Genomic DNA, 25,624 nt, shown 5'->3' with positions numbered 1-25,624 from the left:
TTCTTTTGATAAACCTTACTCTACACAACTCACCTCAACCTACAAAACATCAACCATCACTGCCCTCAGTTCTGATCTCTAAACCATCCTCCAATAGGGTTCAGATAACCTAGTCAGTTTCAATGCTAATAAAACTCTGTATTGTCTTATTTCTCAAGAACCATTTTATCCCAGTATCATTTTTGACAACACCCAAATTTCCAGAAAATTTGAGATTTCTCTTCTTGGAATTGCTCTGACATCAAGCCACTCCTGGCATAAACACATCGCAACCATTGCATCCGTAGCTTCTAGAAAACTAGGATTTCTCTTTAGCTCAAGACGTTACTTTACCCCTGAACAGCTGTCAACCTTATCCAAATCACAAATCCGCTCAACCATCGAGTACTGCTCCCACATGAGGTGGGGCCCTCCAAAAGCTCCCTCAAAATGCTTGACTCAATACAGAGGAGAGCAATCAGACTTAATAATAACCCATCTCTTACCAACTCACTCCCCCCACTTTCACACAGATGATTAGTCTCTGCAATGTGTGCATTCTACAAATATTTCCATGGAAAATGTTCATCTGAAATAGCATCAATAATTCCTCCACTTAGCTCGTTGGAACACGTGCAACTGCTGCTGCTCAACATCCTTTCGCAGTGCATGCACCTTGAAACCCACAGAACAAGTTTCTTCTTCTCCTCCATCTTCATCCCTGCAACTACTGTACTATGGATCAGTCTCCCCCCTGTTGTGTTCCCCAAGGAATACAATATACAGTCATTTAAATCAAATGCGAACAAGTACCTTCTTTCCCAACCCACTACCCATACATGGTACTAATGTTCCATAGATTGATCAACCAACCTCTCGTATATGGGCTCAAAAAAAAAAAAAAAAAAGGAAAAAAGTAATGATTCTTGCTATACACCATGGGGCACATTAAATCATGCAGACTCTCATTCCATATACACCACTTTTTGATATCTGTCAATCATTCATTCTATATTATTTGTAATAATATTATGTATCATTTTTTTATTAATATAATTTGCATGTAACTGTTCCTTTTCCTTTTCAATATTTTTTTTTGTACAAGCAAAAAGAAATAGGTTAACGTAAGGTTCCACATTCTCAGAAAAGATCCGGAAACATTGGCCTATGTCACACAATCTGCTGCTTGTAACACTTAGCCTGCTATCCCCAGTACAATATTTAATAGTATTTTTCTTTGTTTATTGCATATGAGTTTGCTGGCTGATTTACTTATACAGGAAAACCACGTTTAACGTGAATTCGATATGCAAGATAATCAGTTAGCATGATTGAGGGAAATGATACTATTTCCCGTTTTAAGCAAGTGAGTAATCGGTTAATGCTATTTTTTTACGTTATGCAAAATTTTTTGTTGACAATCTGCAGCGAGAGCGGCGACACTTGGCAATGTAGTGGGGCAGTGGCAGTGCTGTATGCGGTGGCTGGTGACACTCAGCAGTTGATTCAAAGCTATCATCGCAAACACACGTGCAAACTCTGTTCTCTTGCTCACTCACTTTTCCTTTATTTTGCTTTAATTTAGATACCTGTAAGGCTTTATTATATTCAACCCCTGATATGGTAAAAAGAAAGACTGATAAAGAAAATGGCAGTATTAAAAAGAGAAGAAAAGTAATTACGTTAGAGGAAAAGCTGGAAGTCATTAAGAGACATAAAAGTGGCGCTAGTAATACAATGATTGTTCTAGACCTGGGATACAGCTAGTCAACAGTTTGGATTATATTAAATAATAGCAAAGAAAACAAAAAACAAGGAGAAGTTGCTTCTTTAAGTGCAGATCACTGAAATAGAAGCCATCTAATGATTGAGATGGAATATCTTCTGTCACTCTGGATTGAGGATCGTAACCAAAAAAGGAATACCTCTTTAATTGTAACCAATAAAAGGAGTACAGGGAATATTCAGGCAAAAGCTCTCAATATTTTTATATCATTGAAAGAGACCAAATTTTGAGAGGAATATGAAAGCTTTACTGTGAGTTTAGGATGGTTTGACCATTTTAAAAATTGAGCTGGATTGCATAATGTAAGAATAACTGGGGAATCTGCTAATGTTGATAAAGATTCTGTGGCGACGTTTTTCTGAAGAATTGCAAAAGATGATTCAGAAATGTGATTATGATGATCATCAAATATTCAACGTCGACAAAACTGGTCTCTTTTGATGCGTATGCTGAAAAAAACTTCCCTAGCTAAAACTGAAGCATCTCATCTAGGATACAAAGTATCTAAAGATTGTCTTATGCTTTTATTAGGAGGCAATGCAGAAGGCGACTTTAAACTGAAGCATATGTTAGTTTATTTTGTGCGCAAAATCCAAGATTTAACATTATTGAAGAAATCAGCACAATTGGAAAGGAACTTGGATTTAACAAACTGGATAAATGAAGATGGGAGAAACTTGCTCGATTCCCATTCAGAACAGTTAAGCTAGAATGATCTCCTTCAACTATAAGAACAGTGTGCATATGAAGCTAACTGCAATATAACTTGAGCTAGTTTTCAATCGCATTGAGCATGCTAAGGAAGACGTGTGATCAGTGTAGTTGGCCACGCGGCTGCCAAACATTAAACACATTCCTTAGCCACCTGACCAAACAACAGGAGCACATACGATTTACTATTGAAATTGAAAATCAGAACTTTCCTGGATACATTGGTCACACATGTTCCCTCAGGCAGTCTATCCTTCACTATTTACCGCAAGCCTCATATTACCAACCTTAGCAAAAATTTGGACTCATTAACACCCTCAAAAACAGAGTTATAACAATTTGCTCTAATGAACAAGCACTAAAACAAGAATTGAAAATTATTAGCAATACCTTTATAAATAATGGCTATAGCAAAAATACTATTAATAAAGTTCTTCATAAAACTTCATCAAAAAATAATCTAGATTACAGTAAAACCATAGCTATCCCATACATTAAAGGGTTATCAGAAAAAATTAATAGAATCTTACTCCATTATAATGTTAATGGCACTCTTAAACCGCCTTTAAAATTAAAGATGTGTTCAATTCCTCTAAGGATCCTCTTTTCCCCATTTGCACATCCTGGAATTTATTGCATCTATTGCACTTGTAACTTACCTTATATTGGAGAAACTGGACGTACAATCCCTATCTGTCAAAAAGAACACCAACGGCACATTAAATTTAACAGTTTTGGAGAAGCAGGCCTCTCAGATCATGCTCTTAACACCCTACACCAAATTGATTGGAAAAGTACTTGTTCTTTACATCATACAGAAACTTGATATGAACGGAAATTTAAAGAAGCCTGTGAAATTTTAATTAACCACCCTGATCTTAACAATAATGGTGGCATAAAAATCCCAAGAATTTGGATGGCACACATTCAGCTCACTTAGTTTTTCAGCAAACCTTGACTTTAGGACTCTAAGCAATTTTTCAGCTTTTATTGGCCACTATCCATACCAGTTGGTTGCAATTTATATGTATACTTATATAAGTAATTTATTTATTATTTTTCTTGTGGACATGTTATTCTCCAGCTTAATTTAATTTTGTAACCTAATAGATAATAATAACAGGACTCTAGCTTTGATATAGTAAGGTTTTTTTTTTCACCAGAGGTCAAGCCAATAGCTTTAACGATTGATCAGTAACTTTAGCATACCTTGTAGATTGTAATGCAGCTTGTTTCTTTGTATAAATGTGTATACTCCAGATAATGACCTTAATGTGTAGGTCAAAACGTCGAGTGTTTATTTTGGTTTATATTAAACTAAAGTTTTACTGTAACACGGTAGTTGTTTCCATAATTTTCATGAACATATTCTGATCACCATGTAAGCATGAAAGAAAGGAACCCCATTTTATCCAACAATGACTTAAACACTGAAATTTGAGTACGAATGATGAAGTGCTATATATGGTCAAGTTTATTATATGGAGTTGAAACATGGACGTTAAAAAAAAAAAAAAACTGGAAGCCTTTGAAATTAGGATATTTAGAAGGATGCTCAAGATCCCATCACAGAAAAGGTGAAGAATGAAGAGATACTGAGAAGAATAAATAAACATTGAGAATTAATCAATATTGTGAAAATTGCCTACTTGGATATTTAATGAGAAATCAGGTAATATTATCATTACCTTCTAGTAATATCTTCTTGTATTACTAGAAATTGATTTTACCTTCTAGTATTACTTTAAGGTAATACTAGAAGGAAAGAGAAAACCTGGAAGGGGAAAAAATTATGGCTAGACAATATAAAAACTGGACTAAACTGAAGACAGAGCTCTTAATCAGAGCCACTAAAGACAGAAGTAAATTTGCAAAGGTGGTTGCTGAACTCCATTAGGAAATTGCACTTAAAGAAGAAGAATCCTCCTTCATATCTATATGAAAGCGAATTTTGGTCTCCAGAATTTCTGCATTCTGGAGACCAGAAACCACCTTAGTCAGTCGTCTCTGAATCCATTGCAATATCTCTTTGTCATTTTGAAAACATGGTGACTCAAATCTGTACACAGTAATCCACAGTCTGATCAAAGCCTTATCTTCATGATTTGGTTTGGTTCTGGTTGTTAAACTCTTTCGTTTTTTTCTTGCATAATGTTTGTGTATTTGTCTACAGGTCATCTCTGAAAGTGTTTTTTTTTTTTACGTTGGGCCCATATAAGAGAGGTTGGCTGGTCAACCTATAGTACGTTAGTGCCGGGAGAAACTTATTTACATTTGATTTGAAAGCCTGTATGTTGTATTCCTTGGGAAATACGTCAGGGGGGGGGGTGGAGACTATTCCACAGTACTGTAGTAGCAGGGATGAAGGAGGAGGAAAAGAAACTTGTTCTGTGGGTTTGTTCTGAGAACAAACAACTGCTGTTAGGTGTTTGCAAGTAATGTAGATCTGTTAAGTCACAAATTGTTTTTCATGGCCATTTCAGGATGATTTATGCAAGTCTGGGTTTTCCTGTATAATCCTGCTTTGACAAGCAGGATTATACAGGAAAACCCAGATTTGCATAAATGGCAGTCAGGTGCCAGTTTTTCTGTACTTGCAGATATCTTTTGCTATATGCCTGACTGGCTACAATCAATGTTTCTTTAGATCTTGTCATGATCTCTAAGGTTTGGTGCTTATCAGCAGTTGCAAATATTTTTATAATTGTTAGATTATGTTTAGAGGTAAGAAAGAGTCCTGCTTTCCAACAGGTTGCAGGTTTTTGAATTTTTCTGTGGTATGGATGGTTTGGATTGACAAAGTACAGTACTAAGTTTGGTCTCTATAGTAGGGTTCTCAGATTGTTATCTTTCATCCACCCATTGTATTAATATACACGTCACATATCCAACTGGAATGAGTGACGCGGCTGTCGCTTACACCATCGAAATGTTATTATTCCATTTTATCTGCCTTTAATGTAATTATCTGCTTGTTTTCGGCTCCACCAGCATCAAAATTTCCCCTATCGGCGACTTTTGATACTAAATCTTTTTTTCACGGAAATCATCTCCCCATGCCTTCAAAAGTCTCAATATAAAATTTGATCTCATTCTGTTTATTGGTTTTAGCTACAGATGTCTCCAAAGAGGGAAAGTTATTTTATGGCCACCCTATACATTATGTTTCCAATCTCTTATGAATGGGAGCAGTAAAAAAACCCTTTAATATTTATTATTATTTTCTTGACCTTCATGGAATCACAAAACAGAACAAAGGAAATCAGAGGAAATAAAGTAATTTGAGTTAAATAACAAAGGCTGGAATCATACATAGACAACAGAATGCAAACATTGTCAGAAACCAAATACATTATAAAGAACACAAAACAACAAGATGAATATGTATACTACTCGTAAACAGTAATGGGAAACATAAGAAAGAACTGAAAGAGTATGAAATTGCAGAAATAATGTTTAAATTTCAAAATATGTTAGTATTTATGTGCAATAAATGTACTTACCTTGAATCTTCAAATTAAACTGTGTTATTATTATTTTCTTGACTCCATGGAGTTACAAGACTGATTGTTGGAGGTCAATGCTCATCAACATAAAATATATTGTACCACTCCTTAAACTCATTAGCTATATGTATGTTCACCACCCTCTCAGGCAATGCATTCCATTCTCTACAAAAAACTTACTTCTTACCCTTTTATTCATCACGTCATTTTGCAACTTCTAGGTATAACCCTTGAAATTACTCCTTCCCCTCATTTTATTATTATCACCTCCAGGCAGTCAAAAGACTCATCGAGGGAGGGACTCTACAACTCTGCTTCCACCACTCACAATCTACCAACTGACTGCAACTACACCAATGCCATCTATTGCTGACCGCCACCACTAGTATTTCCACAGACAATCGCAAACATCCATGCCCACGGCGGGATTCGAACCCTCAGCCTCTTGAGTGGAGAGCAGATACGCTAACTACTCGGCCAGCCAGGCTGGCAAGTGTACTGTATGCTTTACTGTATATTCATCATCATCATGCGTATCAAGAATTTAGGCCTAGCATTGCCTGTTCCGGCCTTAGAAGTCATTGTTGAAACGTTAAAGAGGACGTCCTGGTTTTCTTTTCCCTAATGCCTTATACTTTAAGGCTTGTTTTGGTAATCTTTCTGTTTTCATTCTTTGAACGTGTTCCATCCATTTATGTTTATATTTTTTAATTTTTTCTATTACTGGTTCTTGGTTTAATTCTTTCATAATTTCTTCGTTTCTTTTGTGATCAAATAGGGTATACTTTGCAGTTTTTCTCATGAACTTCATTTCTGCTGTTATTAATCTTTTGTTTGTCTTTTTGTTTTATTGTCCAGATTTCGCTTCCATGCATTAAGACTGGTAGAGCTATTGTATACTTTTAGTCTGGTTTGTTTTTGAACTAGGTTTGGTTCAAATATAGAGTTAATTACACCTGTTATTTTTAAATATTTTGCAATTTTTACGTTTATATCTTTTTCATTTTCATATGTGATCATACATCCTAGGTAGTTAAACGAATTCACCTGTTCTAAGACCTTGTTATCTATTACTATTTTAGTTCTTGCTGGATCTTGTCCTTTAAAGGCCATAGTTTTTGATTTTTCTGTTGATATTATCATACCATAATCTTTGGCTATCTCATTTAGATCTAAAATAGCTTTCTGTAAGTTATCTTCAGAATTTGTAATTATTATTTGGTCTTCAGCAAAAAGGAGAGTGTTTAAGTTCACTGTAGGAAAAAGTTTAATTCCTTGATGTAAATTTTTATTCCATTTTATTATTATTTCATTTAAGTAGATATTAAGAGTTGCGGAGAGGGGACATCCCTGTCGGACCCCTTGGTTTATCTCTCTCGTATATGATAGCTCGTGATTTAATCTTATTTGTATTTGATTATTTTCATATATACTTGTGATAGCTTTTAGGATATTATTTGGTATTTGTCTTTCTTTTAATATGTTGAATAATATGTTTCTTTTAACTTTGTCAAATGCGTTTTCAAAGTCAATAAATGCAATATGTGTTTCTAAATTGCATTCTCTTCTTTTCTCTGTTATTAATTTTAGGCAAAAGGCCGGGTCTATACATGATCGTCCTTTTCTAAATCCATTCTGTACTTCTAAAATAAAGTTTTCAGAATATTTCATTAGTTAGCTATTTAACATTCTGCTATATATTTTGTAACAGGAATTTAGTATACTGATACCTCTATTATAGTTTTTAGGGTCATCTCTATTACCCTTTTTAAAGATAGGAATCACGATTGCTTTTTTCCATTCTATTGGGGGGATACCAGTTGAATAAATTTTATTTAAAAATAATAAGAGTCTTTTGAATCTTGTTCCTGCATATTTATATAGTTCTGAACCTAGCTTATCTTCTCAGGTGATTTTCCGTTTCTTGTTTCTTTCAGGCTGATTTCTAATTCTTCTTCAGTTATTTCCCTTTCATTTCCATTATTTCCATATATGTTTGCCAGTTGTCTTTTTTAAAATATTTATCTGTCCACAATTCTGTGTAGTCATTTAGAAATTCTTCTAATTTCAATTCGGTGTTTAATTTTGTTTTCTTTGGTATCTGCATTTAAGTGTTTCAAAATCTTATATACATTGGGTCTTATTTTATATAAATCATGTTCTAAATTAGAAATAAATTTGTTCCATGATTCTCTGTCTTTTTCTGACTTCTCTTATTCTTTTATATTCTAAATTCCTCTTATTCTTTTATTTACTGTATAGTGATTATAAAAAATCTGCTCAGTGTTAATGCAATAATAATCCTTTAGCAGCTTAAATGTCTCATTCATGCCCTTCCTCCTCTTATCTTCTATCCACCAAACTCTGCAGTATGCATGTCCTCAATCTATCCTCATAACCAACATTGCACACTCTTCATATAGTTTTTGTTATCCATCTCTTTACCTCTCCAAGGTTAAATCAGCCCCCCTTCAAATTCTGGTGACCAGATCTGATCAATACAATGGGACTGCTATCTTTTTATCTCTTGCAATTAATATCCTTAATATTGCATAAATTCTTTGAGATGTCTTCACAACTTTGGCAATATGTCCTCTGAACTCCAAATTTCCATCTTCACTCATTCCAAGATCCCACTTCTCCCAGTGTAACTCCATAAGTGAGTATGAAGTTGTATTAATCTGACATTCCCCATTCATTTGCTCGCCTTTCCAGCTTATTCAAATCCTCTTGAAGAGCCAAAGCATTGGTACTATTACTAATAACCCTCCTAACCTTCATGTCATCAGCAAACAACTGAATATCTCCCTGTAGTCCCATGACAATATCATTGACATAAGCAGTAACAGTCTCAGTACTGAACCCTGAGCCTTCTACTTGTAACCTTCTTGCTTCCTGATACTGTTACCCCCATACACACTCTTTGTCTGTCACAAAGCTAGCTACCAATCTGTTCCAGTTAATCTGATATCCAAATCCATTTGTTGTGACTTAAATACAACTTGTCATGTGACACCTTGTCCAATACCTTTTCAAACTAGTAATAACAAAAACAACAGTGTATGCTTTGCCCTTGCCACTGCTCTTGTTACTCCTTTGTAAAAGGTTTCGAAAGTTTTATTTTTCACTTGGTTAGACTATAATAAATTTAGTTTAATCCTTTATCCAAGTGTGAGCAAACAAAGTTTGCTCCTGAAAGTATCTTCAGGACTGGGGTAAGGTGGTACAACACTGGGAAACTCATTGCAAAGGTGGAGCAAGCTAACATCACTCATATCTCAGTATCTCCCATAATGCAAAACACATCTCCTTGCAGATATGTATAATGGCATACATTAAGGGAAGGGCCACTACCCAGACTAGTTTCAACGTTTATTGAGGTCTCTTCAGTGGGAGCCAGGCCCAAGTGGAAAAACTATAAATTTATTATAGTCTAACCAAGTGAAAAATAAAACTTTCAACATCTTTCTCTAAATCCAGAGTAATTTATTAAAAAGGTGGCACACCATTTGGCAACTCCCATAGGTGGAGATGACCTTGCTAATGCTTCTGCCTGGTACCTCCATTTGGACCTGGCTCCCACTGAAGAGACCTCAATAAACGTTGAAACTAGTCTGGGTAGTGGCCCTTCCCTTAATGCATAACATTATACATATTTGCAAGGAGATGTGTTTTGCATTATGGGAGATACTGAGATAGGAGTGATGTTAGCTTGCTCCACCTTTGCAACGAGTTGCCCAGTGTTGTACCACCTTACCCCAGTCCTGAAGATACTTTCAGGTGCAAACTTTGTTTGCTCACACTTGGATAAAGGATTAAATTACCTTTGTAAAAAGCAACCAGAGTATTAAACAAATTTATGCTGGCATGCATTGCTCTCATTCTTGCTAGTTTCTCTCATCTGCCACTTTTTCCAAAATCTTAACAACCACAGAAGAAATGCAAACTTGTCTGTTATCTTCCTTTATTGTTATCTAGGAATGTATTCCCTTACAAAACTGTCATTTTACAGCCATGTTAATGACAGTCATTTCCACATTGCATTTACTTAAAACACATAGTGAAATCACACCATCTCCCTCCCCCCCCTCCCTCCCTTACTGACATTTAGTGTTACACAGTATTCTGAATACATCTTCTTCATTCACTTCTCCTTATCCATCTATGGATAAAGTCTGCTTTATCAGGATGGAATACACTAATAAAGTGGTCATTAAACAGCTGAACTATCATCTGCATTGGTCATCCTATCATCTCAATCCAGCAAGATAATTCATTAATAATTATTTTTCCTCTTACTGGCCACATAACAAAATCATTCTTTGGGATTCTCCTTGAATTGCAGTGCTAAGTCTCTTCTTGTATTCTAGTTTTTCTCTTCTTGCTATATTACTCACCTTCCTAGCCTGACCCTTATATTCTTCATGCAGCTGTTAACCTATCTTTTTATATGCCTTCTGCAATCTGCTTTCATCTGTATTTCCTGGTTAATTTCTCTAGGCATCCATTCGACTGTAGAAATTAAACAGGAATTGCTTTATCTTCTTCACTAAACTTATGCAATCTACCAGCTGTTGTATACTTCTGCTCAGTTTATTTTACTATAGTTGAAGTCCCCAACAATGATCACTTGCATTTTATTTCCCAGATTATTTTATATTTCCTGATTTATAGTAACATTCTGCTAAATATTGTGTTCTATAAATTTCTGTTTCACAAATGCTGAAAACAAAAGATAGAAATATCTTTTAATTTCTATCCTGGTTAGAAGATCTTTCACTGCTACTAACAATTTTTGGAGGGATAGTTAGTCAATGCTGCAAACTCATTTCCTTATTCCTAAAGTATAAGACAAAGTATACAGAAAAACCAGTGCTTTGCTGATATTTGAATAACTGTTAGGCTTTGCAGTACAATATAGACCTCATTTCTCAAATCACTATCTCCACACAAGGCCAACCTTGCTATGTTCCACCCTTGAAGTTCTAGTTTCCCTGTTGTAACACTCTCACTTGCCCAGAATAATAATCTCTCCACATGCCTGTACTTTCTATGTTCAGATGTATTCCATCTTTTGCATACAGCTCTCTTTTCCTCAAATGTATTCTATATCCACGTATATTCCTGCCCTCTCTTCTACACGTTCTCATTATGATCTCATTATTTATTACTGTTCTCGTCTACTCTTCATTATCACACCAAGGCAACACATACATAATATTTTTTCTCTTACATATTTCTTCTGCACTATTTCAAACACATCAATCTCAGATGTTTTGCTACATGATTCATGCTACCTCTCAAGTTTGTATCAGTCATCACATTCCACCTCTCCATTTTCACCCTGCTTCTTTGCCATCCTCATACTCTGTCATTCCTCCTGGCAGATGCCCCCTCTGGCACTCTACTCTGCACAGAGTGAATTAGTGAATCTTCATACATGCTCTGAACACTTCATTATTGTTTAACTATTATCCTTGATCCTCCCTGCTTCCAGTCTCTCAGTCCTTTCTCTCCCATTTTCTCTCATCTCTTTTTATCTCTTGCTCCCACACACTCAACTTTCTCCACTTTCCTTGTCTCTCTCCCATTCTGTTGCTCTCTCATGCCATTTACTCATACTTACTCTTGTTCTCCTCACTAACATTTTTAGTCTCTTAATCTCTTTGTTCATTCTTCTCAATCCCTCTTCATGCCATTCATCTCTTTTCTTAGCAGTTCTGTTATTCTCACAAATCCTGCTTTCACCTGATATTCACTCATACAGTCATGCATGGCCATCACTCAAAACATCTTCCTCTGCTTCCCAAGGTCAAATCCATAGATACCTCTTTCACATTCTCTTCACTCTTTGACATGCTACTGGTATCTAGAAATCAGCACTCACCTCTTTCCAAAGCGCTATTTTCATTACTGTTGAAGCATGAGATTTTAACACTTGTTAGCCAGCACCTTCCCATTGTCTTCTTTTAATGCATGTATACTGCATGTTTAGCATGCTACGAAAGGGTTTGAGGGCAGATGGGCCAAGATTTTTTGTCCTTTGATAAATTTGTCCAAGGGAACACTCGTCTGGTCAGACATTTCGTCCAACCTCAATTTTTTCTATATATCACTGTGTCATACATATCACTATGTCCAACCTAGATTTTTCCACTCAGTAGTGAAAATGCAAGAGTGATTCTGAGCCACTTGTTTTAATTTGTACAAATTTCTACAAGATATGTATGTGAGCATTTAATTGTTGTAACAAATCAAATAAGGAAACAGCAGAATTAATTTGCAAATTGATGTGAAACGGTATGTGAAAACGAGATAATAGATTTTGAATCTGCAGAGTTTGGAGAATTTAGTCTTCCTCATTGACTTCCTCGGTGATTGACCACAGGTACTTGTTGAATCTATTTTCTGCCTTGTACTGAGGATATTGCTGTACTAGGGAGAAAATGTGTTCTTGATTATGTAGGTACTTGCTATTCACAGGAGCCCTGATGTTTCTTTGACCTCCAAGAAGGCGTGTTATATCTTGTTCATTCTGCCTCTGTTCTGTGGACGAATAACCTCAAACCCAGGTGCTTTCAGGGCATTTTGTCCAATTATTTTCAATTGGACAAATAAGATTGGACGAAATGTCCTACTGGACGAGATTTTGATTGGACGAACTGCCCTGAAATCTATGAAAGCTTTGACTATGCTTCAAATAATGTATTGTTTAAATGGTGGTAGGCTGACTGACAACATCAAATATGGTGGCATCTGCGATGAATACAAGCATAGCTAGATGTAAGACAGAGGCAATAAATTTTTACAGAAAAACAAACAAACAAAAAAAAAACCACAAAACAGTAAAACTCAATAGTGCAAATTTTACACCTTTGTTAATAAATATAGCTACACATACAAAAAAAAAGCCCTCTTAATACAAATACTTGGCTTTTTTTTACTGCCTCACATTGCTTTATACACTTTAGAACCAAAAGATTATAAACTGTGTATTACATTGATGGCAATGAACTGCAAGAAATTGAAGAAGCTAAAAATTTGGGATGATGGCTGACAAGGATTCGAAATTCAGAGAGCTTGTAAAATGGGCAATTTAAATGAAGGGATGGATCACTTGGATGCTGAAGAACACATTGACAAATAGAGATAAACAGGTTATTATTCCTCTTAAGGATTTGATATGGCCAGATATGAACAGAAATTTGGTGGCCTAAGTTTCTTGGTGATGTGGAAATGTTGGATGATGAGGATGCAGAGAGATGAGTGACACCAAAATGGTCACACTGATTTGTGGAATGCTTCTGGTGAGAATAGACTAAAGCTTTGTGGGTTCCAGAGTTTAGTGATTGGCAGACAAGAGGCGATATGACAGGACAGGCGAGTACAGGGAGCAGACGCTTGGAAGTTGTATACGATTTTTACAAGGGGTAGATGTTGAGTGGTGAATGAATGGATTGGGTTGCCAGAAGTTGTTGTTGTGAGTGCTTTGTTTGTCAGTGACTGAGTTGGTGTGTGTACACACACACACACACACACACACATATATACACATACACTAAAGTGCCATTGAATTTGGTATAGCTACCTAGTAACATGTTGGACTCCCTCTGGCCCTGATAATGGCCACTACATGATGAGGCAAATACTCCACAAGCTGAAATTGGGTGAAATTCACCCAATTTCAGCAATGGGACATGGGGCGGAACACTTTGCTTGATAATATCCCAAAGAATTTCGATGTTAATTAAACCAGGACTTCTCGGTGGCCACTTCATTATTTCAAAATCAACAGAATGCTTTTGGAACCAAGCAGTAGCCTACCTGGACCTGTGAGATGAACAGTTGTCTTGCTGGTAGGTGCCATCTCCATTGGGATGCATGATGGACATAAATGGGTGTAACTGGTCAGCCATGAGTTCCACTTACTGAGATGCATTGAGAGTTGTTGATACACATACCAAAGATCCAAGAGACACCCCAGGCCACCACTGAGCCAGCTTGTACAGTTCTGACCCAACATGCAGGATCCATGTCTTGTCAGGCTTCATGGAGTTGCCGCCATATCCTCAGTCTGTCTGCACTATGAAGTTTAAATTGCGATTCATCACTCCAGTCTACATTTCACCAATTTTCAATCATCCATTTTCAATGTTTTTTAGTCCAGGCAAGGCATTCAGGCCCAGTGTCGTAGTGTTAGAAGTGGGACTCTTGTAGGTCGGCAGCTCCCGAAGCCAAGACGGTGAAGTGAACATTGCACCGACTTTCTAGCTGGAACCCTCATTCAGATGGGAGGTGATTTGAGATAATGTCTGGCCTCTATCTGTCCATATGATGCAAGTCAGATGGCAAAACTCATGATCATTCAAGTCTGGTTGCCCTTTGCAGCTTGTCCAGGTGCTTTTTTTTTTCTGGAATTTTCATATTCTTGGAACACTCTTGAAACTGTCATCCAAGAAAATCCAAGTTTGTTGACAATTTCGGAGATTGAGTGACTCATTACTCTGGCAATACGATCTGCCCTCTGTCAAATGCATCTAAATCTTGCACCTTTCTGATAATGCTTCTCATGATGAATGGGGAAGCCATTGCTGACAGCTAAGTATAACCACAGTTTTGGCCAAATGCAGGAGTTGCTGTACAGAATTTGCATAGAGTCTTCTATCCCTAATTCACTGGCATTTAAGTGTATATGTTATGTATTGTGTGAATATAATGCATGTCGTATGTATGAATAATGGTTAGTGTGGGTCTCCTGCATTGAGTTCTTCAGAGTCCATGGAAGTTCCCATATAATAGTGATAATAAATATGGTATTTAATAGGAGCAATCAGTTTTGTGGACTTTCATCTGGGATAATCATAGTGCCACCTGTTATGATTTCAATTTCTGTTCTTATGTAGTTCTGACCACAGTAATATACAGTATTTTCTGTTTATTTTTTATTTAGCTTCTTGTCTCTTGCCAATGAATTGTCACGTACATCTGGACTTCCTTCACCAATTCCTACTTCTGGTAACCTGAAATCTCCAGTTTTTCCTGTTGGTGGAAACTTCAGGTATTATATTTCATATCTGTTACCTGAAAGATTTAAAGAATATCTTTTTAAAAATAATTTAACCCTTATTTTACACTTAAACTTTAATCTTTTTTTTTTTTTTTTTTTTTTTTTTTTTTTTTTTTTTTTTTTGGAAATTTGCTGGTTTTTCCCTTTCATTTGAGATGAGATCAAGTGTAGAAAATCCTTCAGTTTATTGTATGTTTCTTTTCTTTTTCTAATTTTTTTTTTCTTTGTTACAAACGACTATTGACATATCCAGAATTTTTGCACTAATATTGAAATTGCCTCAAATAAACAAAAAAGAAAGAAATGATGGATTATTTCTCCTCAGGTGAGGAAAAATTAATTGGTGACAGAAGAAAATAAAATAAACACACTGAAAATAAACTTAAAATTATACTGATTGTGATTATTTCTGCAGTTATTTGGTTTCAATTATTCAGTGTCTAGAAGTCTAGTGCTGCCATGCAGCCTTGGTATCATGTAATTTATTTAATTTTAATTTTGATTATAAAAATTTATTTGTAAATAATTTTCACTTTTATTGAAGGGTATGAAGTGTAAAATTTTTTATATCAGCAGGATATTTTTATGAAACTCATAATTCTTTCAGTATGACGAGTTCACTGATAAAAGCTGATGCACACTGGGATATTGCTGTTAAGGTGCCTTTTGTCTTTTGCTTTAATAGGAGTTTTCACATTATAAAAAAAAAAAAGTCAAAAGTTCCTATTAAGGCAAAAATCCCCACTGAAATAAGCATATTTGATACCATACATTCTTCTGTGCTTATCATTATCAGATTCCTGATATACATTTTCATAGAGTGTACAGGATACTATGATAATACTAGTTTCTATTTTGCATTTTTAATCTCTTATTATCAACACTTTTCCCCAGATTCTGTTATTTGCCATATCCCTAATATTGGTGCATTTAAACTTTTGATTAGTTCTAAGGCATGACTAACTTCATCAGACCACTAAGATCTTGGCTGTCATTGGGTCTGTTACCTGGTGTGAAATCCTGTTTTGCTAGCCTTTCTTCTACCATTCTGTTTTGAGTGACCATGACACATTGGCTTGGCTCTGTTCACATATTCTAGAATGCCAACCAAGTTAGTTTCTTTCTAAAATCTTAATTTTTAATAAATTGAGTTTTTCATCCTGTAAAACATGCAAAATGGCCAGAGTTACATGTGTAACTTACAGAACTAATACACTGGCCATATAGTCTTAGTCATTTCGGCCATAAATCAACAATAGTCATTTTTAATATGATTCTGTAATTCTGAGTGAACAGATAATTGAGATTATCTGTTCACTCCTCTGATTTTCTTAGAATTCATTAGTCTTTGATCTGGTGTTTATTTCTGTCTTAACATTTTGGCTAATTTTTCTCTTATTCAATATAAATTTCTTCAACTGGCTCCCTGCTCTCTGAGCTTTTATTCAGTTATCTATTTCCATATTTAATTTTCCATCTTCACTAAAAATTGTATCTAAATAACTGAAATATTTTATTTCGTATGTGCACTCTACTTTGACAATACACTTTATGTTTTCCATGTTACTGCCAATTTTCATATTTATTCTCTCTTTATTGTTGATTCTCATACTAGTCTTGTTATTCAGTTTAGTTCGAGTTCTGAAAACTTATACTGGATTTATTTAGCATAAATAAATCCAGTATCTGCATGAAGCAATAGGCTGAGTAATAAATATCTCCAATTTTTATACCATGTTATAATATCACTTGCCCTCATAATCCGATCTATATCGATTATGAAAACTGTGGAGATAGCATGTAACTTTCTTACCTGATTTTACATCACACCATCATTCAGTACCACCTTCAATTCTAACAGCTGATTTACAACTTAAATATAATGTGTGTATTGCTGTGTGTAAATTATCATATAACTGCACTCTTTTGACACCTTTTATCTTGTTACTTGTTTCATCAGAGGATGTAATTGTTAGAGGGGTTTCACATTTTCCTCCAGTTGGTGAAAGTGATCATGAAGTGCTAATCCTATTCAGACTTCTGTGAGGAAAGGATATATGTGTAACTACTTTATCATATGCCTTTTCCAGACCTTTGCTGTTATGTGCCATCTAATTGTTTTGGACTAGATGGCATTTTTGAAAGTTTTTCCACTTGGTTATATTATAAATTATAAATTAAAGATGCCAAGAAATTATATTCTTGGTTTAATCCTTTATCCAAGTGTAGGCAAACTAAGGTTTATTTGACTCATTGCATTCCACAGTCGGTTATGATCCACACAATTAATAGCTTTTTTTTAATAAATAAATAAAATTAGAAATGGAATGGTACAGTATTTTTCACGAGGATAGAAAGAGCAGGAAGGGAGGGAGAGTGCTGCTGATGATAGCAGAGAAATTAAGTCCACATAAAGTTGATATGAAAGGAGGAAAAAGTGGCAGTGGTTATGAGGCAGTGTGGTGTAACATGGAGGTTGAGAGGAAGACATATTTAGTTGGATGTTTCTATAGGTCTGAGAATGTGGAAAGGTGGTGATGAAGAAATTCATAAACAACTGGATTAGTGAACTAAGAAACGGTAATTATTATTGGTGATTTTAATTATGGTGGTATAGACTGGGATGAAGAGATAGCATCTGGAATAAGGAAAATGCATTTCTAGAGTTTTTGAGGGATAACTATCTCAGGCAGCACTTAAAGAAGGATACGCAAGGATCAAGAGTTCTATATCTCATCATTTCATCAGAGGATGTAATTGTTAGAGGGGGGGTTTACATTTTCCTCTAGTTGGTGAAAGTGATCATGAAGTAATCACGTGGGTTGTGGCTAATCATATGCAGAATTTTGTGAGGAAAGGATATATGTGGAATTATAAGGCTGCTGATTATGACAAGCTTAGGAGACAGCTTAGAGCTATAATGTGGAACAAGGTGTTGAGCGGTAGGGAAATAAATGCTGCATGGGAACTGACAAAGAAATACATAACAGCATCAGTGTATGAATGTATTCTGAAAGCCAAAAAACTGAATAAGGTAGGTGTAAAATGGATGAATGTGGAGCTTAATCATGAAATCTGGAAAAAGAAAGTACTTTGGGGAGGAAGTACAAGATGAATAATGGTAATAATCAGTCACATGAAGAGTTTAAAGAACAAGCCAGGAGAGTGACTCAGTAAGGAAAGCAGAAGTAGAGTATGAGAAGAAATTGTCAAATCAGGCAAAGAAAAACCCTAGTTTTTTAGATATGTGGCAAGTAGAAGGAAGAATGATCTTGGTAAGAGTACAGAAAGTGGTAGAATGGTAACCGCTGCAGAAGACATTGTTGAGGTATTCAGTGATCAATTTATAAGGTATTTCATCCTGATCAGGGTAGAATCATGAGGAAGTTAAGTGTAGAGGACCAAGGAGAGGATGGCTTAATTGTGAGTGAGCAGGAGGTATTTGAGGAAATAAATAAACTTAATGTCAATAAGGCAATAGGATTTGATGATATATCACCACTCATCTTAAGGGAATGTTCCAGGGAATTGGCAGTAGCATTGGCATGCCTGTTTAATAAGAGTCTTACAACAGCACAGGTTCCAAGGGAGTGAAAGGAGGGTAAAATTATTCCACTGCATAAAGGTGGTGATAAGGCTGTAGCTTAAAATTATAGGCCAGTCTTGAGTTGTGTATATCTGAAGTTGTGGTGAAGGTCCTGGAGAGATTGGTGAGAATATACAGAAATGGGTTGATAACAGCAGTATTCTCTGTGATTATTAGCATGGGTTTGTTAAGGGGAGATCATGTTTCACTAACTTATGTACTATAAGAAAGTGACAAATACCTTGGACAGGGGAGATGCATATACAGTGGTTATGCATTACTAAGTCACTTAAGGAATTGACAACGTAGATACGAATATAAATTAAATTACACTTTAATAAATATTTCCGATATTTCGGCAATGTCACAATGCCATCTTCAAAAGGAACTTACAAAAAAAGGCACGTGCACGTAGGCACTACAACACAGTAACTGAGAATGAAGCTATTGTTCTCCTAAAAGCCCTGATGGTGCCCTCTAGCGGGCTAAGTAGATGTTCTTGGTTGTTGGGCTGAAGGTCTGCTGATGTAATCCTCCCAAATTTGGGGCAGTCTCATACAACTAAATTTGTTTAGGTTTGGAGAGTTTCTTAGGGCTGAGGCTGATTCCATAAATAGTCTTTTGAATTTGTATTTGCTACAGTGTATTACTGTAGCTTTCTTCCACCGTATTCTGTGGCGCGTATCCAGAGCATGGTCTGCAAGACCAGAATGGCTGTATTTGTGAAAACTGATGTAGTCCTTGTGTTCAGAAATTCTGATATTCGCTGTCCTGCCTGTTTAGCCAAAGTAGGACAGTTTACAGCTGTAAGGGACCTGGTATATGCCAGGTAGGTCTAGGAGAAGTGATTGATCTTTAGTGGAGCGGATAAGGGATGCCAATTTTCTGTATGGTCTGTAACAGGAGGTCAGGTCATGTTTTTTTAAGATTTTGGTAATTTTTTCCGAGGTGCCCTGGATGTAGGGAATGGTGATGGATTTAGAGTAATCCTTGTTGTGGAGGGGATTGTAGTTTGTAGGTTTTAATATTTTTTGGATTTTTTTTTTGTGGGGAGTAGCCATTTGCTGAGAAAGTGTTGAGGATGTGATTTAGTTAGTGTTTAGGGCAATGTCATTAGAACAGATTAGTTTAGCCCTGTTGTATAGTGTTTTCACCACTCCATGTTATTATGAGGGGTGGGGGTGGGATTGTTGGTGAATGTACCTGCCTGTATGGGTGGGTTTTCTATAAACTGAGAAAACCAAGGTTCCATCAAGCTGGCAGGTGACTAGTGTGTCTAGGAAAGGGAGGCTGTTGTTTTCCTCTTTTTCCAGGGTGAACTTAATTCTGGGGTGTTGGTTGTTTAAGTGTGTCAAGAAGAAGAGAAGTGTATCAGAGCCATGTGGCCAAATAGCAAACACATCATCAATGTAGCGAAGCCATATGGTTGGTTTTTGTGGGGCAGAGGCTAAGGATTTTTCTTCAAAGGTCTCCATAAAGAAATTGGCCAAGGGTGGGGGGAGTGGTGAACCCATGGCTGTCCCCTCTATTTGTTTGTAGAATTTTCCCTGCCAAACGAAATAGCCTGGGTTCATTGTGAACTGAAATAGGGCTGAGATATCGGGAGAAAATTTAGCTTGGATTAGCTCTAAAGTTTCCTTGAGTGGGACATTCGTGAATAAGGAGGAGACGTCAAAGCTGACCATTATGTCAGTATGTTGGAGTGTAAGGTTTTCTATGCTGGCTTTGAAGTGGGCTGAGTTTTTTATGTGTGATGGTGTGTTGCCAGTATAGTGTGTGAGCGCTATAATTTGTATGTGGGGAAATCAATGCCATCCACTATGGGACGTAATGGCACATTTTCTTTATGTATTTTTGGGAGTCGATAAATACTGGAGGGGGGGGGTGTATAGAGTTAAACGGCTTTAATCTGTTGGTAACTTCCACAGGCCAAGAAGTGACTTTCTTAAGGAGCCTGTTAAGTTTTCTGATATTTGTGAGTTGGTGAGATTGTATTCGATAGGGAGGTAAGTAGCCTGATCTAATAGAAGAGCATTAAGCTTACCTGTGTAGTCCTTTTGGTGGAGTACTACAGTTGTATTTCCCTTATCTGTTTTTGTGATAACTATTTCTTTATTATTCGTCTTTTTCTGCAGAGCTTTAAATTCCTTGTTGGATATGTTGGTTTTTGGTGGTCTTGCTTTGGAGAGGACACAAGCTACATCCAGTCTATTGGCGATTTGATTTAGAAGGTGGTAGATTCCGCATTCGATCTGGATCATAATATCCTCACTAGGTATTTTTCTGGGAGCAATAGCGAAGTTGTGGCCATATGAAAGCGCGTTGAGTGCTTCAGGGTGACTGAAGAAATTGTCTAGACAACTTAAACTTCATATGTAGACGTGCCTTTTTTTATAAGTTCCTTTTGAAGATGGCAACGTGACGTTGCCGGAATATCGGAAATATTTATTAAAGTGTAATTTAATTTATATTTGTATCTACGTTGTCAATTCCTTAAGTGATTTAGTAATGCCTAACCAACGTATAAGCCTGTCTACCAGAATTAACATCATCCACGGAGATGCGATTCCACGGAAGGCCTGCCAATACGGTAAAATTTTTACATAAAAAAGCATTACATATTGTATGTAACTCACCAGTAAATAAAGTGCTCAGCTTGAGATTAACACACTTATGATGTTTGATGCTCTTTCCTGGCAGGAAACGAAGACAGTTTTCAACAATAAACACTTTATATGGTAAACAATTAATGTACATGCGTGCTAAAGGGTATTTCCTCTAATATAAATTCGCTACTTATAACTACATGCACGATACGGGCTGACGCAAATTTAATGAAGATAAAATTTGATTTTTAAGTCGCACTGTGAAAAATATATGAAAAGATAAAGGGTTACTACAGTTTGTCGACTGTGTTATATCGAAATCGCGTTGTATAAGTACCGTGTTGAACAAGAGTTACCTGTATTTCCTTTTGAAATTCTTGTTCTTTCCATAATCCATCTCATGTTTGCTATCTGGTCTCTAGTTCATCTAACCCCTCATAAAACTTTCCTGTTCTTCTGGCATTTCTGTATTCATGTATGGTTTCAACCTTTTTTTCGATCACTTTCAGCATAACTTGACTTGTATGTGAAATTAAAGCAATGGTTCTGTAATTCTCACAATATGCAATTATGAGATAATTGCTGGGATAAGCAAACACTTTCCACAAACTTTGTTTGCTTGCACTTGGATAAAGGATTAAACAAGATTGTAATTTCTTGGCATTTTAAATTTCATTTATAACAAATGAAAAAACTTTCAACAACTAATCTAATCTAGAGTATTTTAATAATAAGGTGTTACATATTTCCCAGTTATTTGTTTCCCATTACTTGTATGTGGAAAACGAAATATACAACTTCTGTATTACTTCAAACTTGGTATCTCTTCTAGGTCTGGTTTCCACTTATGGTGGTTTGTTTTTGGGGAATAGAGTGGTTCTGCTTGTTGTCTGATTTTTACCTGTTACTTAGTGGAACCACTGCTGAACTTCCTGTCCTGGAGTAATGAGTTTTATAGTAATTATTTAGGATCACTCATTGAGATCTAGAGTGATCTTATAGATCACTCAGATTTTTTTGCAGAGTTTTTTAACATTACTTCAATAAAGGTCGAAAGCAGTCTGAGTAGTGGTCCTTCCCATAATGCAAACATTATGCACACCTGAAAGGAAGTGTGCTTTGCATTATGGGATATTAAGGTAATTAATGTGAAGTCATTAGCCTCTGTTTACAGATAGCTTAGTTGTGAAGATATGTCACATGCAAACTTTGTTTGCTTAAACTTGAATAAAGGATTAAATAGTAGTATAATTTCTTAGCATCTTTAATTTATAACTAAGTGAAAAAATTTTCAACGATTTCCTTTTGGCAGCTGTTCAATTGCCTATCACTTCACTTTTCATTATCATATGTTCCTAAACAAATTCTCTTCTTTCAAATTCTCCTTCAAGATTAATATCTTTCTTGTAGAAATCCTCTACACATTCTTTTCATGTTTTTTCGCTTCTGCATCGTCATCAAGCTTTTTCACAAATTACTTTTTACTACTTATCTAGAGGTTGAACTTCTCTTTAACTTCATTTATCTTTCTAAACAGATCTCTTGTTCCTCCTGTAACGTTTCTTTCTTCAATATCCTTTCACCTTTTATTTGGATGTTTTTCTTCATCTTTCCTAGCCTGTCTGGCTAGGAATCTGCAATCAGTTATGTAACCATTTCTTTGTTTCTCTGAAGTTCATTAGTTTTATTTTTCATCTTTCTTCTGCTATTTGATTAGCTTCTTCAGACAGTTCGGTTGCACTTTATTTTTTATTGTTTTAATTAGATTCTTCTTTGCTTCTTCTTCTGTTACTATATATTTTGTTTCTTCTCACAGTTCCTCTAATTCACTTCCTGTTCTTTCCAAACTTTAATTTTTTTTCTGACTTATGCTTTAATGCTTCATTTATATGATTTAAATCAACTTGGATAAAGTTCTTTTGTTTCTTCTTCTTTTTAACCCTTAATTTCAGTTTAACTTAAGTTATCAATAATTCATGATCCATTCCATAAGCATGTAGTGTTCTTGCTGTTTGGATGGTACTTTTTCACTTTCTTTTGGCAACAATATAATCTCGCTGATTTCCGTGTTTGTAATTAGGTAAAGTCGATGGTTACAATCTTCTGTTTTGTTGTTGGAAGTAGTTTGCAATAAAGAAACTGTTCTTGACATTCTTTCTCCTTCTGCATTGCTCGGTCCTGAACCAAATTTTCCAGTGACACCTCTTTCTTTTTTTTCTTCCCACTTTTGCATTCCAGTGAGCTAATATCAATAAAAAATCTGTCTTATCAATACCGTATGCTACTTGCTGCAATTTACTGTGAAATTTTTCTACCTCATCCTCACTTGTATTTGTAGTGGATACATACACCTGTATGAGGGTGACATTTCCAGACCTACTGAACTTAAATATAGATTTCTGTGATATCCCATGATTTCTCAACTGTTTATCTTAAAGTAAAAATCTGATATTGATGATAATGATATATATGGCCTAAATCTAGCATTTTCCTCACAATGTCTCTCTTCCACAATTTTCTTACTCTTCTGCTTTAGCCTCTTTCCATTCACTGCTGGATATAGACCTCCTCCTTAACTGTCTAATTCTATCTTTAGCTGATATCCACCATCTCATATCGAACCTTTGTAGATCATTCCTCCTAATTGGAGTAATGCTGTCATAGGATTCTGATATTTTTACATCTCAAGTATTTATAGTCTGCGTGGTTAGCCTAGTGGCTGTGTGCTTCGCAACCATATGCCTGTGTAAGGAGTGTCTTGGGTTCGATTCCCGTCAGTGATGTGAGGAGCTGAAGGATCTTTCTCAGCCATAGTCAAGTTAGCCGGTCTTGGGTGTGGATATTAGGGTTTTTTTACCCAGTTGATCCTGGGGTTTTTCATCCCGCAAAGCAGGCAAACTGGCCTTGAGAACTCAACACTACGGACATCGGATAAGGGCTGACCACCTTATCCCGTGAACGGTTTGAGGTCCAATGATTAATAAACCCTCGACACCGCAAAGTAAAAGAGGGAAAAGGAAGATGAGATGAGATGTATTTATATATACTTCTGATTGCATTCCTTATAAATATTTTTTGCTACTCTGTTTCTCATTTAACATTCTTTCAAAGTATAAATACTCCTAACTTCTAGAATATTTTTATCTTCAGTTTTTGTTACCTTTAGTGTCTTTGATTCCTTTTATAATTACTCTTTCCTCTGTTTTTAATCTTTTCTTTTATTTATGCAGTGATACAAAATTTTACCACAACTGACACTATTGCTATGTTGAAATTTAACTTCAACCTTCATGTAAAGGTTGTCATCTGTCACATCTATACTATAAGTGGGGCTCAATAGATATGCTTGCCTAGTCGCTTATTATTATTAACATCTGACCTCCATGGATTCAGAGACTCATTGTGGAGGCACAAACTATTGCACACAGTGCTCATTCAGCTCTGCTTTAAACTAATTCAGTGTGCTTACATTCACAACACACTCAGGAAATGCATTCTGCTCACCAACCACTCTCCATGCAAAGAACCTTCTCCTCACTCCTCTTCTCACACCCTCCTTATACAGTTTCCAGCAATGGCCTCTTGTTCTACCCTCCTCCCATTCTATGAAAAACTAACCATGCCAACCTGATAACAACCCCTGACTAGCTTATGTCTCAATCATATCCCATCCCCCTCTTCCTCTTTTTCACGAGGCTTTGTGAATAGGAGGAAGAGGGGGGGGGGTGTGAATAGTGATACATTTACATGTATCACTCAGTAGGTAAATTCCTCAGTAATTCTTCCATTCAGTTTTATTTCCCTTTTCACAGATGTAATATGAGAGCTCTATTCCAGTCATCCAGAATTTGACCTTCTAACCCTTCTTTATACATACATACATATGCAAACTTTAGAGTAAGCAGTGAAAAAAAAAAAAATGTTAACTTCCGTACACCACAGAATTTTTAGTTATTTATATATTCTTTTCAGTCAGCTATGCAAAAATTCTGTGGTGCAAGGAGATGAGTTGAAATAATAATTTACGATCATCTTTTGGTATGTACCAGATATTATGAAGTCTAACAGTAAAAATTTCATGACTGGTTTCCTGTCACTCATGAAATTCCCTTTTTCTAAACTGATTTATTAATTCTCTTGGATGTTATCAGCTTATACATTTTGTAATTCTTTTGCAAAATGTATAAGCAATTCTTTCTATACTTCGTAATTCTTTTGAAAGCATTCATAACTTCTTTTTATTTCTGATTTTCTTCAACCTACCTATTGTTCAATCTTCTTCTGAGAATTTTTCTTGCCATTTTTGCTTCAAAGGCTTGTTTTGCTAATATTCCACTGCACATTCCGTATCAATGACCACACCATCTATGTGTTGTTCTATCT

General features: G+C 35.8%; 1 protein-coding gene across 4 annotated transcripts in view; it reads left to right on the top strand.

The window, feature by feature from the left end:
* The window catches only part of LOC150094466 (uncharacterized), a 260,807-nt gene that overhangs the window by 41,028 nt on the left and 194,155 nt on the right, over nucleotides 1-25,624 (top strand). For all 4 annotated transcript variants that reach the window (XM_090411973.1, XM_090411971.1, XM_090411974.1 and 1 more), the window contains exon 2: nucleotides 14,933-15,040. In XM_090411973.1, coding sequence (XP_090268099.1) covers nucleotides 14,933-15,040 — 108 coding nt within the window. The remainder of the gene's footprint in view (nucleotides 1-14,932; nucleotides 15,041-25,624) is intronic.

The sequence above is a fragment of the Typopeltis vanoorti genome, chromosome 22 (assembly GCF_054136105.1).
Source record: "Typopeltis vanoorti isolate ZY-2024b chromosome 22, IOZ_Tvanoo_1.0, whole genome shotgun sequence".
Classification (NCBI taxonomy): Eukaryota; Metazoa; Arthropoda; class Arachnida; order Uropygi; family Thelyphonidae; genus Typopeltis; species Typopeltis vanoorti.
The sequence above is the reverse complement of the archived record's forward strand: the minus strand, read 5'-3'. Positions and strand labels throughout refer to the sequence as shown.